Source organism: Podarcis filfolensis (genome assembly GCF_964270895.1).
Source record: "Podarcis filfolensis genome assembly, chromosome: 2".
Lineage (NCBI taxonomy): Eukaryota > Metazoa > Chordata > Lepidosauria > Squamata > Lacertidae > Podarcis > Podarcis filfolensis.
Window position 1 is genome coordinate 63,226,601 of NC_139605.1, and position 17,877 is coordinate 63,244,477.

The 17,877-nt window shown below is 42.5% G+C and overlaps 2 protein-coding genes across 21 annotated transcripts; one reads left to right on the forward strand and one right to left on the reverse strand.

The window, feature by feature from the left end:
* Positions 1-1,922: 1,922 nt before the first annotated feature.
* Positions 1,923-17,282, forward strand: HNRNPH1 (heterogeneous nuclear ribonucleoprotein H1). Of its 20 annotated transcripts, none has more exons than XM_083592432.1 (14): positions 1,923-1,944; positions 2,351-2,515; positions 10,186-10,320; positions 11,059-11,214; positions 11,392-11,535; positions 12,742-12,880; positions 13,775-13,953; positions 14,039-14,110; positions 14,168-14,298; positions 14,394-14,529; positions 14,783-14,866; positions 14,990-15,040; positions 16,090-16,182; positions 16,541-17,282. In XM_083592432.1, the coding sequence occupies exons 2-14, from the start codon at positions 2,467-2,469 to the stop codon at positions 16,657-16,659; spliced, it is 1,488 nt and encodes a 495-aa protein (XP_083448558.1). In that variant the 5' UTR covers positions 1,923-1,944; positions 2,351-2,466; the 3' UTR covers positions 16,660-17,282. The 20 variants fall into 20 exon arrangements, with proteins under 20 accessions (XP_083448558.1, XP_083448556.1, XP_083448545.1 ...); XM_083592430.1 differs by lacking the exon at positions 1,923-1,944 and adding an exon at positions 1,988-2,140; XM_083592419.1 differs by lacking the exon at positions 1,923-1,944 and adding an exon at positions 2,073-2,224.
* On the reverse strand, positions 4,039-8,560 carry LOC310752460 (deoxycytidine kinase 2-like). The gene is made up of 7 exons (XM_083592777.1): positions 8,427-8,560; positions 7,407-7,522; positions 7,019-7,212; positions 6,675-6,822; positions 5,570-5,685; positions 5,052-5,151; positions 4,039-4,471 (listed from the first exon to the last, which is right to left on the reverse strand). Exons 1-7 carry the CDS (start codon positions 8,521-8,523, stop codon positions 4,448-4,450), a joined length of 795 nt encoding a protein of 264 aa, XP_083448903.1. The 5' UTR covers positions 8,524-8,560; the 3' UTR covers positions 4,039-4,447.
* Positions 17,283-17,877: the final 595 nt, after the last annotated feature.

Sequence of the window (17,877 nt, forward strand, 5' to 3'; positions counted from 1 at the left end):
TGCATGATCAGAGGAGAGACACATCCTACCCTGTTTGATGTATAAGAAAAAAAGGAACCAGATCTTCACAAAGTTATCCTATTTTCCCCACTATGTCTTTCTCCCTGATGATAATGCTACCTGCCACATGAATAAAACCTGCATGGTATACTTTCCGACCATCTTCCAATGCTTTGCTCTCTTCATATGTGCTGCTACTAGGAGGTGCAGCCACCAGGTCCTTGCAAATAATTGACCCCCCCTTACATTCTTTTACCTGCTGAATTCTTTAAGAGATAACCCTAAGATTGCAATCCCATACAAACTTACTTAGTGATAAGGCCCACTGAAATTCATGTAACTTTTTAAAGACAGTGGAAGTCTTTAAAAGCAGATGGACAAACTTTTTGTCAGTTTAACCTTTGGATGATACATTCACTTGTTAAAGTAGGAGGACTGGTAAAAGAAACCGGAGACTTTTCTGCAAGTGGACAAACTTGGACTTTAAACTTTAGTGCTCTACTATGCCAGCTCAGAGCTAGGATCAACAGATAATTGGCTGTATGTAACAGAGATGGGGGAAGGGGGATAAGGCCCACAGTTGGGGAACAGCCATACTTGCATTTTCTGCTTCTCTTTCTCACATATGCACACTGCCTTAAATTATGGAAGATATGCACTTGAGTACAGGAGTACAGTGTTTTAAGAGCTTTAAAAAACAAAAGCAAAAGGTTGCCCAAATTGTGAGCTGCTGGTGGTGTGTCTTGTTTTGCTCTACACACTTCAGATACTTTTTCACTGTGGTGATGCAACAGACATGCTTTTTCATGGACTTAGCCAGGATTTTTTTTGGGGGGCAGGCATTTTGTTAGGGGGTGCAGAACCTCAGTTAGCTATGTATTTTTATTGATTTTGGGGGCAGCTCCCCCTCCCTGTCTACACCCATGTTCGTTTTAGAAGTTCACAAAGTAGCATGGGGGGAAAGAGTCACTTGTCACCAGTCTTAAAATGACACACATCCTATCAACTGCAATCAATGTGCTAGTGAACAGATTGTGTGTCAGGTGTGGAATGTTGGGAAAAGGTGAAATTTATTTGCCACATTTCTATCCCACTTCGTCTCCAATGAGCTCAAGGTGGCACAAGTGGTTCTCCTCCTCTCTTTTTTATCTTCACAACAACACTGTGAAGTAGTTTAGGCTGAGAGGCTTTAAGTGGCCCCAGTGAGCCTCATGGCTGAGCAGGGATTTTAACCCTAGTCTCCTAGCCCAACACTCTGGAAGCTAAATTGAGGGGCAAATACCTGGCTCCCCTGCACCAAGGACATACCCTCCAACATTTCTCAGATGAAAATAGGGACGTCCCATTCCATAATGATAATTTTACTAGTTTTAACCCACACATCTTACTGGGTTGCCCCAGCCACTCTGGGCAGCTTCCAACATACATAAAAACATGGTTAAAACATTAAACATTTAAAAAAACCACTTCCCTTTACAGGGCTGCCTTCAGATGGCTGGGGGGTTGGGGTTGGATAATGCCATACCCTCCAACATTTCTCCAATGAAAATAGGGACAACCTAAGGAAAAGTGGGACATTCCGGGATCAAATCAGAAACCTGGACATCAGAAAATAGGGACACTTGGAGGGTCTGAAAGGATACGACTGACTGCCCTTCCTTGGCCCCTCTGTATTTAAGTATGGAAAGGCTCTTCAGAGGAGCAGAACCACCAGCGGAGATAAGGATGCAGAGTTATTATGTGACGGAGTAAGAACGTCCATAGGATTCCAGCTGCTCCAAGATAGGGGGCTCGATCCGCAGCTACAGCGTGTTCACTTTAGCCCTAGCGCATTCCGCGGCGTTCGCTTCTTCCTCGGGAGGATCAGGGACTGCAGCCCTGGGGTGGTCGATGCAGTAGGTCTCCTTCCACCCCACCTGCCCCACAGGCCCTCCTACCCTGAAGGTACAAAAGAGCCTTGGCGCTTTAACGGAGAGCAAGGCATGGGGGAGACGCTGCCCCTCCGGCTCCTCTGTAGCCAAGCGATTGGTTGGTTCCGCTGGACGGGAATGGGGAGGGGTTACTTAATCTGATGTCACAAGCCTACAAGTGGGGGGAAGGAGTTATTTATAGAGGCGGAGAGCAACTGCGAGGAAGCCTGGTGAGTCTGAGGGAGGAAGCGGGAGGTGCGCGCGCGCGATCGGATTCGGCCTTTTCTGAAAAATACAATCTTCCTTAATTTGAGGTGCGCTATGGGGAAGCGGGGAGGGGGGGGGAGAGAAGGAAGCGACGCCAGTTCCGGATGGGGAAGCTGGACGACGAGGGCTTTTTTTTTTTAACCACCTCTCGTGTTCTTCCTTCATTGTTTTAGCGCCACGCTCGGTTGATCGACTCCGCCAGCCGCCTTGATCGTCGCGGGGCGAAAGACAGACTTGCGCGCGAGCACGCACACACAAAAAGAACAGCGGGGAAAAAAGGCCCGACGCGATGGATCCCTGCCACACTGAAGAAACCGGCCCAGAGATCCCCGGCCTGGGTGAGTGGGCGCCGCCAACTGGCAAGGAGGCGGCGGCGGCGGCGGAAGGAATCCGCGGCCGTTAAGGCCGTTGCTGCTGCTGCTGCGGCTTTCGAGCGCTGGCGCAGATTGGGGGAGGGGGGAGGGGGAGAGGAGGGGCTTCGGCGCAGACGCCTCGGTCCTCCGCTCTGCCTGCCTGTGTAAGTCCAACGAGGCTCCCTCATCCCTTCCTTTCTAGGCCTCTCGCCGCCACCAGCCTCCCCAGTGGGGAAAGCGGCGGGAGCGCGCCCTTCGCTCTCCCGGGCCCTCTCCCTTTATATGCTCTCCGCCTTCCTCCTTTTCTCTTCCCTTTCTTCTCTCTCCTCCCCCCCCCTTCTCTCCTTTGACCACGTCCTGCCTCCGCCATTGTGGTGGGTGTTGCCCAATCTGCGCGCTCGGCGGCCATTCCGGGGCCTAGGCGGCAGTGGAGGCGGTAGAGCCGCGCTCGGAGGCCGCCGCGGAAGGAATCGGCCGCCTTTCTCTCGTTTCTCTTCCTCTCCCCGCCCCGCCCCCCACGTAGGGCCCTTATTTGCGTATAGTGAGGCGACGGCAGGGAAGAGAATAACGTGACTAGCTCTAGGACTGCGGGAGGGGGATCGCGCTGTAAATAGTGGGCGGGGAGGGGGGGAAAAGCTGTTTCGATAAGTAGAAATCCCCGAAATGGAGGGTAGCGCGACACGTGACCGACGGCGGTTCGGAGACTGGTCGGGCGTCGCGCGTCGAACTTGTCCCAGTCCTCCGCCCCCCCCCCGCGCGTCTCCTTGCACAAAGCACCGCGCTGTTTGCTCCGCGGCGTGTCTGCTGAAGATGGCCCTGCCATGTGTTGCTGGCACGCTTGGAAAATAAAAATAATAGCCTCCCCGACATCTTAATCGAGCCATAAAGAATTGGCTGTGCTGGGTTCCGGGTTTCAGGGCGCACGTGGCAGTGACTCTTTAGCAAGGTGCCCAATTCCTTCCTCTCTTCAATTATGGAACTAGCAATAGGCTCAACTAGCCAAGCTGTCCTTTACTTAGAAGTATTTTAATTGCTCTGCTTCATCTACCTAAGCAAAGGTGAGGAGTAAGACCTTTATAGGAAAAAAACCAATCAAACTTAAAGGAAAACTTGTCTTTCCATATAAATAAAAAAGTTCCTCTGTATTGTATATAGTTTCACTCCAGAGCACTGTTGAACTTTGACTTGCTTCTAAGGTAAAGATTATACATTTCATGGTTCTAAACTGTTTTAGTTTTCCTCCATAATCTCATACAACCCCCACCCCACAAAAAACCCTGCTAGTCTTAAATCTTGACATTTCTCAACCTGCCAGTTCTTACGTTATGAACCCCTGTGACTAAGAAATGGGTATATTGATAAGAATATGCTTTAAATGCACCAAAGAGTGGGCACATGCTGGTGAGATACCTGATCTGTCTCAGTTTAGTTCCTGAAAGCACATGGCCAATAGTACATGTGAATGTAGTGGCCTTGTTCTCTTGGAGAAAACATTTGCTGCAGTCAAGTTCTGATGAAGGCATTCACAGGTTTTATTTACAAAATGTTTATTGTACCTAAAACATATCTGATTTACACAAAACAAGTTATCTGAACAAAACAACTTTGAAGTAAGCTTTTTAGACACTTCCACTAATGAGTAGAATTTCTTCTAAGTTGTATATTTGTGCAAGATGCACAAATTCTCTCATTTTACCTCAGAGAAACTCAGACCACAAGATGAGTTCATTCTGAAAACGATCCCAGTATCTTGAATAGCTTTTTACATCTATGTATTAAAGATTTTCTTTTCTGCTGGGTAGCAACCTTTCACCTTATGTCCATACAAAGAAAGCAGGGACTGTTTACTGTACAAAGTTATACACTAGATAAAATGGCACTTCTCCAAATATCCTCCTAGACTGGTATTTTTAGTTGCTAAGTTGTCAAAAAAGCCGTGACCTGTAAAAACAAGATACGTGAATGAGGTATTGAAAACAATTCTGATCAAAACCCTAGGGCCAAACCAGGTATTAAACATTTGCATGTGAGTTTGGCTATAAAATGTCCATGGAGGAGGTCACATGAGGAAAAAAGCTAGCTAATAATGTTTAGCATTCTGCACATTAGATAATCTAACCTGTAGCAGACAACTTTCATGGCAGCAATCTAATACACTGATTTGGAAATTTGACTTTAATTTAATGGCATTTGATTCATGTGTATAAAACACTAGTCAAGCTTAGTGCAAGAGATCCCTCAGACCTTGTGGGGGGCCAGACTATATTTTGAAAAATAAATAAAAATGAATGAATTCGTATGTCCCAGACTGTCAGCAGGCTGGATTTAGAAAGTGATTGGGCCGGATCCGGCCCCTGGGCCTTAGTTTGCCTACCCATGGTTTAAACAATAAAGTTGTAAGCAAGAAAAGGACAGTAAGCTATGGGCCATTTAAGCCCTCGTGGAATTTCTGACTACAAACGGTAGATTGAGCTAAATCAAGCACATGGGCTTTAAAAAACATAGGATGGAAGATACTTACTTTTTCCAATAAGTATTCTTGTTTTATTTCATCATTTTTGAAATCATCATTAACATCTAAAACCAGAACTGGTATGTCTCTAAGATGGTCAAAATCCACCCTACAAAACAAAATCCACAAAGTTCAGTGTTTACTTGGAAGAAATATCAATTAACTTAAAAATAAGGAATCTCAATGACATCCCATTTGTTAACCTCTCAGTTTCTAAACTTATGTTTATAGAATTTGTGGCTTAAACTTCGAGTCAAGTTAGGGTTGCATCTCCTAAAGACAACAAGCACCAGCAGCACCTAAAACACTTTTAGAAGTATGTAGCCACTGTGCTGCAAGATAACACTTTTTGCCATTTCAGTATGGCATTCTTTAAGTTACCTTTAAGAAAAAGTAGTAATATAATGAGCTAAACATAATAATCTAGTAACAACTTTGATTGCAGCGATGATGAAAATGGCAGGCTTTTTGTGGGGGGGGGGGCAAAACTAGCATAATGAAAGTGTCAAAGCTATGCGAGTTCTTACTTCATTGTCTTCTCATAAAGCCAGGTTTCATGTTTATAGTGAAGGTTTTCTAGATATTCCAGTGGAATTCCTTGTTCTTCTTCTCTGCCTCTATGGCGTAGCCTCTCCATGCATTTCTATAATTTTTAATGTCACAATATAACATTTAGCACGCTGAATTGTTATTATGAAAAGTTCTCACGTGTATCTAACTAATTGTTACCTTCAGTGAATTGATGTAAATTTATATCTACTTAAACTTTACATATATCTAAAATGAGTGCTACCTAATCATCAGTGTTGGACTTTGAAACATTATTGAAGTGGAAATACTTAGGTATACTAGCTTCTTAAACTTTAATATCAAAACTTCTCAATTGGCTTAAACACAGCATGATTCAAAGCATGCTGACTTGGAAGCAAGTGTGATGAACTGAATTTGCTCCCAACTACATAGGCTTAGGACTCCAGCCTTCTTAATGTTTAGTAAACTTAAGAAAATGGATTGCAGTCTCCTGACAATGCAAGTAAAACATTGTTATTGAGAGAAGGATACAGAAGATTTTAACAATGCTTTAGTTTAGATGGATATCCTACAAATAAGAATGTTTAAAAGGACTACGTAAGCCCATTGTTGTCTCTCGGCAACAGTGTTTACGTAGATTCTGTTGACATCAGAATGTCTTGTTAAAAGGTTTGAGATTTAGGTTTACAGTGCTCTTTAACTGAGCAGGACTGTTTCTGGGTAAAATCAAGCATCAAGTTGCTGTTCATGAATATTGGACTAAAAGGTAAGATTGTGATTTGCCCATGTTTAGTGTCTAGGACAAAAGTTACTCTTCAGGGGCCACCAAAGACATATTCAAATTTGATTAAGTAAAAGCTTAGCACAATACAGGCAACTCCCCATTTGCATACCGTCAAGGCATGTGTGACCACTGGCACATGCGCCATTTTTGGCTGCGGAACGGTGAGCTTGTGTGCATCCTGCTGTGTGTATGGTGTTTCAGAACACAACCCCTGTGCAAATGGGGAGTTGCGTGTACTCTATTCAGTATCAAGAGCTCCTAGTTCTGGTACTAGTATTGCATCTAAAACTAGTCAGTTTGGGGAGAAGGAAGCATACCTCAGGGGTAGTCCTGAGGTAGATAATACCATCTAGCTCTAGACTGGAGTCAAACTGTTTCAGAAGCCATGCATGCCAATCCTGATAAATTGCCCACTCAGTTTCATTGATGTCTCCTGATTCGAATAAGTTGGAGGCAAACACATACCTGTAATAGAAAAGGCTTTTAAATGCAAATTGATAGTGTACCTGAAGAGAAACTCAGTGGGTCTTTCACTGTACTATTTACATTTAAAATGACTATTTTGGATGCATACTTCATATTTTATTTTAGCAAGGTGTATGTAAAGTAGCCCCTTAATTCTACCAATATCTTATTTCTGTAAATGTATGCATGCTCTTACCTATCACTGTAGACTGATCTCTCAAAAAACTGTACAGGATGTTCTGCTTCAAGTAACTTGGCAGAAATTGGTTTTAATTGTGCTTTAACTCTACTCAAACAGGCGTAGGTCTGGAATGTATAAGCCCATCTTGTAGGTTTGCTGTACAACATCTGAAGTAGATTTCCACCACTCTTTTGAGATGTTGAAAGTTCCTGATAATGATAAAAAAGAAAGTCTGTCAGTAATCTTGTCACTTGGTTGTTAGACATACCAAACATCTGCTGTGGAAAGTAAAACAGCATCTAGTGTAACCTAAGAAGCATAAAGTATTGCTAAGTTACATTGACTATTGCAACATTTGTGGTATTGCAACATTTAGCACTAGGGGGCCAGCATGCTTACTTACTTCAGACTCATTTTCAGTTGTCTGGATGTTGCACCACTTGGCAATTGGTTCAGGAATTATTTCCCACTCATCACTGTTCCTTGCTAGTAGTTGGACAAATGTGGACTTCCCTGCAGCTGTTAAGAAAATTCAGCTAGTATTAGGATAAGACATTGGTAGCATAATACAGAGACACACACTGGCCTTTCCAGAAGCTGAGGTATTAAAACACTTGCAAGGCTAGGCTCTTCTTTCTCTTATGAATCCTATTTACCCCTTCTTCCCCAAGCTCCTGATTTGGAATGCATTTATAACGTTGTGTAACTTGGTTTTCTATCTCCAAATGACAAAACATTGTGCTGTGTGGAAGGTATGAGGGCAGAAAATAAGTGTACTTAGAGAAGTCATAGAATCATAGAGTTGGAAGAGACCACAAGGGCCATCGCGTCCAACCCCCTGCCAAGCAGGAAACACCATCAGAGCACTGTATTGGAGTATGTATTGCGTATGAGAAGCTCCAGGTTTTTATGGCTTTCTTACCCGTGCACCCTTTTCATTGAAGCGTTGTATGACTTGGCTGTTTCAATCCAGACCTTTGCAGTGACTTGTCTTAAAAACTGGTTTTGTTACCATTGATTTATTAAGGCCCAATATTATATAAGCGGATGTTCCATAAGCATATACAGTACTGTGAATCTATTCAGTAAATAGTTAAGGACAGCCTTGAGCCGTGTTTTTAGCAGAGTGTAACAGGCGAACACAGCACTGTCCTTATCAATGTTTAGGCGCCAGCGCCTTAAATCCCGCCATACCAACGTCCGTCTTCCTAGCTGTAATTTGGCGCCGGAAGACGTGCCACTGGGACAGAGGGGAAAAGAGCACTCCACTGCAGTCCTCATAGCTCTGTCTTTATAAATAGGAAGCCCTCCTTGAAGCAAAGGCTTCATTTTTCCCACCGTTAATTTACAGGAGTTAGTTTTTTAAAAGGCAGACACCAACGTTCAGACATTCCTATCAAGCAAACATAGGCCAGGCACTTACCGATATTCCCTTCAATGGTGATTTTCTTCAGGCGTTTTTGGAAGCTGCGGTCCAACGCACTGGGTCCGACGCAGGGGCGCTTGGCGGGGGGATACATGGCGAGCGGTCTTTGTTTGCCTGGCTTCAGGAAGGAACTGAGGCGAGCTCTTCCCGCGCCTTCGCGTCTCTTCAAGAATCCCGCCTGTGCTCAGCCAATCCATAGCGGCGACCCGCCTCTGCTTTTTCCCCTGTCCCGCCCTCTTGGCTCTGCTGCCAAGGAGAGCTCGACCCTTCGCTCCCGCGCTCTGGAAACCGCCGCCCGCCCTTCTTGTGGGGAGACGCGGTTGAAGTTGCTTCTGGCAGTCCTCGCCCCTTGCCGCGTGTCTCCCCTTTCACAAAGTGCCTCTGGCACTCGCAATTTCAGGTTGGATTTTTGTTTCGGCTGTATTATTGGGGGCTTTGCAATTGGCGCCTATGTTGTGGTAAAATTGCAATTTCCATGAATTATGGAACCAGAATGTTCCATAAGCAGAATTGGGCGCACGAGGTCGTGTGGAATCGGGTTAAAGTGGAAAGAGGTCGAATAATTAGTTGGGGCTTAATTCCCCGATCATCAAGGGAGTGGCATTAAAGTATAAAGCATGTAAGGAATCGTTAGGTCTGTAGCCCACAACATATTTTCTAAGGTACTTTGAGCGCCATTTGTGTTCCTGTGCCATTTTGAGTTGGAAAAGACTAATTACACCGACATTGTACGTTAGTCTTATACTGGTACAGCTTGCGGTGCCATTGGTGCTGTCTTGAGCGAAATGTGGTGATTTGTCGGTGCTGCCATGTTTGATGGCCATTTCCGTATGCGTTGAAAGCACGTACAACATGGATGACTCCACCGCTTGATTATGCAATGAAGGGTATAGGCCTCGTAGTCTTGCGTGTAAGGGCAAATCAAAAGAGCCAACTTGGGGGAGGGGGTTGGCTTTGTTCTTCGGCGCATGCGTACGATGAGCGGGGATTGAGTTGGGCAGGCTAAGCAGGACGAGAACAGGATCGGTTGTTGCGGGAGGGGGCGGCGGAATCCCACCAACTTTGTTTTACTCGGAAGTAAATGCCATTAAGTTCACTAGGGGTGTACTGTATTCCCAAGTAAAAGCGCACAGCGATTGGTAGCCTTGGACTCGCAGCGGGGAGGGGGCGGGGGGAGTTTTGTCTGCCACAAGTCATGCGCAAGTGGCGCTTGTATTTTCGGCGCGGGGGAGGGATGGGCAGGCAGCGCCGCGCATGCGCCGCGTGGGGGTGTGCGCGCACGCGCCGTGAGCTGCGTTTTCGGCCACGCCGCGCAAGAAGCAGGTGAGCCCCCTCGTACTTTTGTAGCCGTTGGTCCTGTCCCAGTTCGGGTTCCGCAAGTATTTTTTGCTTCGACTAGCGAGGGGCCTCTCTGCGCAGCCGGTTCTTCGGACTGCTGTCGACGACCGAGGCCTGTTTTTTTCTGAGGCGGCGCCCGGGCTCGGCCGAGCGGAAACGCAAGTCCTCCGTCGGCGCCATTTCATAAGCGAACCTAGAGCGCGCCGCCGCCGCCGCCCGGCCCACTGGGTTCGCAGAGGCGAAGCGACCCTAAAACCCGCCCGCGGGGGACCAGCATTTCGGTTTGCCATGTGTACGTGGGGAAGAGACTTGAGGAGTGGGGAAGAGGGAGGGCGAGCGGCGAGTTTGGGCGGGCGAGGTGCTCCGTTGCCGATCTTCTGCCCCACTCAGTGTGGCGACGTCTTTGTTTGCCCCGTAGCAACAGAAGGCGAAACGGAGACTACGCTCACTTCCAGCATGATGTTAAACACCGAAGGCGGCGAGGGGTATGTCGTGAAAGTGCGAGGGTTGCCTTGGTCCTGCTCCGCGGATGAGGTGCAGAGGTTTTTCTCCGGTAAGAGCCGTTCGCGTGTCTGCTTCTCCCCCCCCCCCCAAGTCTCCATGGAGCAGGTTCCTTCCCTTACTCGGTTACTGTAGTGAAAGGTAAACAAGCTGTAGAGTTGTTTTTCTCTCTCCATACCCTTTCCTCCGTAAGAACTTCCGTGTTGCAGGTTAGATTAAATCTAGAACTCTGAATTAGAAAAAGAGTAAAATGAACAATTAAGTACTTTCCCCTCTGGTAATAGGGGAAGCTGCCTTCAAGGATATAACAGTTCACAATTTAGGCTCCAATCCTAACCCCACTTACCTGGGAGTAAACCTCATTGGATTCAGGACTTACTTTTGAGTAGACATGGTTAGATTTGTGCTGTGTACTTCAAATAGTATTAAGGACTACAATGCTTAAAACTGCAAAGAAATGAGAACAACAGCTCATGGTAATGAGAACAGAAATAAAGATCATAAGGTTATGTTTCCTTTGTCACTTTCCACCCCCATAATAATATTATGGCTAAGTTAATTTTGCTTTTGTTCTTTTTTGAAGGTAAACATATAATTACATAAATAATATATTCTGTACTGCAGGATGAAACTGTTTACTTGAAAGAACCTTATTGACTTCTATTGAGATTTCAAGGACACACATCAGATTGTAGCCGTACAAGCCAAGCCTTTGCACAGTTAGAAGTCCTTGATGAAGTTAGTGTTGCTTCTGACAGTGTGTTAAACTTGTTCTTCCGCTCTTTCTTAGAATGCAAAATACTAAATGGATCTTCAGGGGTTCGTTTTATCTACACAAGGGAAGGAAGACCAAGCGGAGAAGCATTTGTTGAACTGGAGACCGAAGAAGATGTGAAGCTGGCATTGAAAAAAGACAGAGAAACAATGGGACACAGATATGTTGAAGGTTTGGATTGAATTGACATAGTAACTGACTTAAGTAGCTCTTCAGTTGGGTGGAGCTTAGATGCATGGTTATTCTTCTGTGTGTATGTAAATGTGAACCTGTTCTCCAAATGAATGTCGTGCATTGACCTTTTTGTGCCATGTTCCAAAATTCATTAATTCTAAGTGCCTCTTGCAGTCTTCAAGTCAAACAACGTTGAAATGGATTGGGTTCTGAAGCATACTGGTCCTAACAGCCCTGATACGGCTAATGATGGTTTTGTACGTCTTAGAGGACTTCCATTTGGTTGTAGCAAGGAAGAAATTGTTCAGTTTTTCTCAGGTATGTGGGGTATAAGTTCTAGCTATAGCTGTATTGGTAAAGATTAGAATTGCAATGGCACTGAAGTAATGCCTAGCCAACTAATAATAAATAATCCTTGAATGGCCAATTCTGTATGGTTATGCTTTAGGTGTTTTTAAAGACAAACGCAGTAGTTTAAATTATTTGATAATTTGAGAACTGCCTCTAAAACTTGATGTAGCAAGTAAAACTTTATTCCAGTCTAACCCTGCAAAGCTTTAAGGACTAACTAATCGTTAAACCATAAAGTAAAGATTGGAAGCAAAGTTGCCATTTTAACTCTTCCACTCCACTCAGCCAAACATTTAGAATGCTTTCTTAAATTTGACTGTCTAGAATAAGGTTATTGAATAAATGTTATAACTTTAGTTTGGTTGAATAGATGGAAGGAAATGCTCACATGTGTAGTAGAAGCTCTTTATGACATGTAAAAGGAATACAGAAAATAAGTATTTGTCTGATAGGTTTAAAAATATTTGCTTCAAGGTTTGGTATGTCATAAAGTAATTTGCTCTTAAAAACTCTATTGAAACTGAAATGCTAAAGCAAATGGAAGTGAGCGTTACATCAGAATGTTTGGAATATATTGCAGTAGTCCAGATAAGTGTGAATGTACTCTGATGAATTGTGATAAACAGATCAACTTGCACCGTATTAGATTTCTGTTGAAATATTTTTTCCCAAGTTGTTTTTTCTTCATAAAAGTTAATATGTATATGCAGTGTCTTGAAATGAAGTGTTTATGAAAATGCAAATCTTTGATTTTGTTACTAGATCTGTTAAATATTTTGCATGAAATTATCTTTGAGTTTAATTTGATTCTTGTTAAGATCTAGAATTGACATTTTTAGAGGAATTTTAATTGTTCAGTTGAATTTATTTATTAGTAAATTGCTGCTTTAATGTTTTTCTTAACACATCCTGCACTAATTGGAAATAATATTAATCAAAATGTTACAGAAATGTCTTTTATGCAAGCAGGCTGAGTTAAGAATCTTTTAAATAGTATATAATAAGTGTTTCTTGTTGACATGTTTCTTTTATAGTATTTAATAGTATGGTTTACTGATTCTGAAATTTATAAAGTATAACTTCTGGTGTATTTTAAAGCTATAAGAAAATCATGATTGGGCTTGTGATGTTAATATTACCCCCCTACTGGGGTTATTTGTCCTTGGGTTGAAGGGTTGGAAATCGTGCCAAATGGGATAACATTGCCGGTGGACTTCCAGGGGAGGAGTACGGGGGAGGCCTTCGTGCAGTTTGCTTCACAGGAAATAGCTGAAAAGGCTCTAAAGAAACACAAGGAAAGAATAGGGCACAGGTGGGGATGGATGGTTGGTTGGATATGTCGCTCTTCTTATGGTAAACTGTTATTAAATCCATATTCTCTCTTCTTAAGTGCTCACCTCACAACATGTAATTTCATGCCCTACTAACACCCCCAATTTTATAATGAAACGTTAATTTTTGTTATGTTTGTGCAAACTGGCTGTGAAAGGCTAGTTCGTCTACCCTTCCCTAGACCTCTCAAAACTGTTCATTCTGAACAAGTTTAAATGATATTTAAGGAAGTTGAGAGATTATGGCTTTAAATTTTTCTAATAGCACCAATTATGCCTCTAGCTCTAAAGACACTTAGCATTTTATTACCATAAGAAAATGTGATTACTAAACTTGTTCTATATATTGATGTAACATTTTCTTGTATAATTTTTCACATAAACACATAATTTCCAAAAATGTCACAAAGGGATTTATTCTAAGTTTTGTGACGTTATTAATTGAAGCATGCACCTTTTTTGCATTTGCTGATTTGCTATGCAAACGCATAGGATGGGCTCATGAGCACATAGTGCTTTTTGGAGTGTGTTGATGGATTAGAATTCTGGCGGAGGCTGGATTTCTAACCCTCTTGCATATTGCCATATGAGCAAAATATGGGTGCTGTTGAGTGGACATTAGTCCCTCCAAGTTCTGATTCTTCAGAAGCTTAAACTAGTTTGCTCTCCCTAACCCTTAAGGTTGGGATATCTTAATGAGCAACCTCAAACTGATTTACTGAATTAGCCTTGGATTATTTTCTATGACTAAACGTAAAAATTCTGGCTTAAAATTGCCAGTTCCAAGGCTGTGGTATTGTAATGTATTATATTGTATAACCTAATATGCAAATTTTAAAAAAACTCAACTAGTTTTATGTGTGTGAACCTTTTAGGTACATTGAAATCTTCAAGAGTAGCAGAGCAGAAGTGCGCACTCATTATGATCCTCCTCGCAAGCTTATGGCCATGCAGAGGCCAGGTCCTTATGACCGGCCGGGCGTGGGAAGAGGCTACAACAGCCTTGGTAGAGGAAGTGGTTTTGAAAGAATGAGACGTGGTGCATATGGAGGAGGTAAATATATAGAGCTTTCTTATTCAAAAACAGATAGTTCTGTTGGAAGATCATTTTCAACATAACTCTAAATTGTGGGTTGCAGGTTATGGTGGTTATGATGACTATAATGGATATAATGATGGCTATGGCTTTGGATCAGATCGATTTGGAAGAGGTAAGAATTCTTGATTAGGGCAATTGAGGAAACTTGTCCTACATACAAAAGATTTAGAATGGACTGTTTCCACAGGGATGTCAGACCACAGGTATGGAGATGGATCCTCTACTTTCCAAAGCACAACTGGTCACTGTGTGCACATGAGAGGATTACCTTACAGAGCTACAGAGAACGACATTTACAATGTAAGTGACTGTCTTGACATTTTTATTTGGATTTGTTGCTGCAGAACATTGCCTGAGAAATTTTCATTGAGTTAATGACTGTCTTTTCTACCTAGTTCTTCTCGCCTCTTAATCCTGTAAGAGTACACATTGAAATTGGGCCTGATGGTCGAGTAACAGGAGAGGCAGATGTTGAGTTCGCTACTCATGAGGATGCTGTTGCTGCAATGTCCAAAGACAAAGCAAATATGCGTAAGTTAAAGCTCCCCTGCAGATGTATGCACTTTTTAAAAAAACTGTAGAGTAGAATGAATCAGTTTACTATACTGGCTTTGCTTGTTAACATTGTGTTAACTTGGTGAGAGTGTGATGTTCACTACTGCTCATGATTCTCAGAATTGAATAGCCTTCGAGTTTTGCATCAAGTTGGCTAAGTTCTTTGTACTGTACATGAGGTAAGTTGAACTGCTTGTGTTCAGAGCATTGCTATTTTTTCTTTCCTTAGAACACCGATATGTAGAACTCTTCTTGAATTCCACAGCTGGAGGAAGTGGTGGTGCATATGGCAGTCAAATGATGGGAGCAATGGGTAAGTGTAAGCAATTCAGTTTCATGTTGTCCCGCTGATGTTTAACAAAACTGGCTAATTTTTACAGTTCTGCTTATTCTCGATGGCCTAAAACTAATATTCAACATTCTGTCTTAATCACAGTCAAGGAAACGGAAGGGGTAGTTCAAGATTGGAACACGAACACATTGGCAGGTATATAAAACATTTGGGTCTACATTTTGACAATTAGACCGTTAAATAAGAACTGCATGTGTGAATGGTAGTATGAATGGTTTCCAAGGTGCAGAGTGGTAACATTGGGTGCTTGGGAGAAGAGATGCTTGTTGTCCGTAATGTTGCTACAGTTTTCTACCTACAGCAGTCACTGCTGGGAGGGTGAGGGTAGGAATGTTGAATAGAAGGTAGAATTAAACTGGCAAAGATTGTACCAGAATGGTGGTTCCTCTTATTGGATGTCCTGTTAACTTGAATATTCAGTAAAACCAAAACTTCAGAAGCTTGGTTTGCTTGTACTAAAAAGTTTTATTCTGAAGTGGTGGTTCGTTTTATTTGTATGTGGTGCATATGCTGTTTTAGTAGCACTTTACAGAATGGCTTTGTGCTTTACAAGTTACAATTAAGTTAAAAAAACAAACTTCATATCCTCGACTGCAAAAGAGTTTTGCAGAGATGTGAAATGGGTTACCAGCTGTATTTTGCATTTAGTTTGTACAAAAATGTAGAAAGGTGTTGTGTGTCAGGTGCAGGTTTCCTAGTCACAGCTTGGAAAGACTAACTTCTTTTGGCACCTCCCCTGAGCTGTTTAAAGCTACATATACAAAAGGATTTGTGTTGTCTGTTAGCCACATAATGAAGGCTATGCTCTATATTGCCAAATGCTGCTTCAGATTAAGTCAATAGGTTTGAAATGAGTGGTGGACTTGATGGCCCTTGTGGTCTCTTCCAACTCTATGATTCTATGAAATAAAATAGCAGTTTCGGGGGGGGGGACACCCTCCTCTGCTTCTAACTCAATTGTTCATATAATTTGAAAACTCTGGTGCTATAAGAATCTATAAATTGCTTATCTGCAAATAAATTCCTGAGTGAAGAGCAAATTAGGAAGAATCTTCTCAAAATAAAGTTCAGGTACACAGTGAACTAGGAGCAGACTTGCCTTTTTAAAGTAGCATGTAGGCATATGCTTTTTGTGGAAGGTGACTGTAGCCAAGGTCTTAACATGTGTGTCTTTAACTTGAAAGGAAGCCAATCCAGTTACGGTGGTCCAGCTAACCAGCCGTTGAGTGGGGGTTATGGAGGAGGCTATGGTGGTCAAAGCAGCATGAGCGGATATGGTAAGATGTTTTTATTAGTCTTGGATGTGTTATGCAGTTAGCTACCCACCTAATGCAAGGATCAACTTGTCTTGAAAAAGTTAAGTTAAAATATTGTCCAAGTACTTGGTTTCAGCTAGAAAATCAGTTTAGATGAGCGAGCAGGAAAAGCTTTCAGTGACTAGATTTTTTTAAAAAACAACACTTAAAAGATGATGTTGGGTGATGCAGAGTTGGATCCAATCTATATGAAGTTAGCCTGCCACTTCCATTGTGTGATAGTACAGGATCTAAAGCAGGTTATAAGGATAACTTGGGGGTGAGGGAAATGTGGTGCCATGTATGTGAGTGCACTGAATTGTCTTATTATCTGTCTTAGGTAACCAGAGTGCAATGAACAGCAGCTACTACAGCAGTGGGAATCGTGCATCCATGGGAGTGAATGGCATGGCTGGAATGTCGAACATGTCCAACATGAGTGGGGGCTGGGGAATGTAACTGGTCTCCTAATTTTTGGTCAACTTTTTTTAAGAAAACAAAACAAACTAAGTTTAACAGTTTTGCAATATAAGCTTGTGATTTATGCTTTACTTGTAAGTGAAATCAGGATCATTTTAAAACATTCAGGTTCAGTATTTTTGAATATGCTGAAACATTCATCTAGGATATAAGTCAAGTAAAGAAGTTCCTGTTAAACAATTTTCAGCTTTTTTCCAGTTTTTGTTGTAGGAGTGTATTTGAGCAGTAAGCGTATTTAGGTTAAAGCTGTTTCAATTATGTTAAATGTTGCTCTTATACCATATAACACCAGACGCTGTTTTCAGAGCATGTTCAAGAACATGCCTTTTTGTACAAACAAGATATAGGAGCTGTGTTGGAATCTCAAAAGTGAACATTTGGCATGTTAGTTCTAGTTTTTTCTTTTTAATATCTTGTAAGGCACATTTAAGCTTTTTAAGTTAATGGGGAAATGTGAGACGCAATACGGCTACCTTTAGGATTTTGGTCTTGGTGTTCGTATGAAATCTGAGGCCTTGATTTAATCTTTCATTGTATTGTGATTTACTTTTAGGTGTTTGCGCTTAAGTGAAAATTGTTAAAATAAAACTTCCTTTTAAAAACTGGAACCTCTCTTGATTTGAAATGTGCACTGTGTTGCCAGCAGCAATTGATACACTAATTACTGCCACCAGTTTAGTAGTTTCATCCAGCAGCAGAAAGTTGCTGTTTGCAAAGTCAAGAGTTGTCAATAACCACTGAAACAGAACTTGACAAAGAATGTAAACGCTAATGCTGAAGAAGAGCAGTCATAACCCACTACTATTCTCTTATTTACCTATTATTTAAAATAGTTGGGTGTTCTGGTTAGCTAGTGTAGATTTAGGGAACAGGGAACTACTTGGGGTGCATTTCATTCCCACATGTGCCTGTGTCACATGACTGCTGTTACCTATAAGGACTGGTGTAGACCAACTTAAACCTGAATGGAAACCAGGAGGCTTAAGGGCTACACAGGGTTCTCTCCAATGAAGTCATCCTGTTACAAGAGGATCTTGTGCTAACAGGAGGGTCCCATCTCCCTATAACAGCCCCAACCAGTCTGCTCTGGAGGTTGGGAAAACCCCCAGAACAGATGTTTACAGGTGGAAGTCCTGCTAATGGACATCATCACTGCATACACCACTGTTTCACATTTCTTTGAACTTTCACAAATGA

What these genes read in the sequence shown, in the direction of transcription:
- LOC310752460 (XM_083592777.1), bottom strand. Translation starts at nt 8,523, where the DNA reads ATGTATCCCCCCGCCAAGCGCCCCTGCGTCGGACCCAGTGCGTTGGAC. An exon ending in CAACTGAAAATGAGTCTGAA is followed by an intron (nt 7,213 to 7,406) that starts GTAAGTAAGCAT and finishes TATCATTATCAG; the next exon opens with GAACTTTCAACATCTCAAAA. An exon ending in AGATCAGTCTACAGTGATAG is followed by an intron (nt 6,823 to 7,018) that starts GTAAGAGCATGC and finishes TTTCTATTACAG; the next exon opens with GTATGTGTTTGCCTCCAACT.
- HNRNPH1 (XM_083592432.1), top strand. Translation starts at nt 2,467, where the DNA reads ATGGATCCCTGCCACACTGAAGAAACCGGCCCAGAGATCCCCGGCCTG. An exon ending in CAAAGACAAAGCAAATATGC is followed by an intron (nt 14,530 to 14,782) that starts GTAAGTTAAAGC and finishes TTCTTTCCTTAG; the next exon opens with AACACCGATATGTAGAACTC. An exon ending in GAACACGAACACATTGGCAG is followed by an intron (nt 15,041 to 16,089) that starts GTATATAAAACA and finishes TTAACTTGAAAG; the next exon opens with GAAGCCAATCCAGTTACGGT.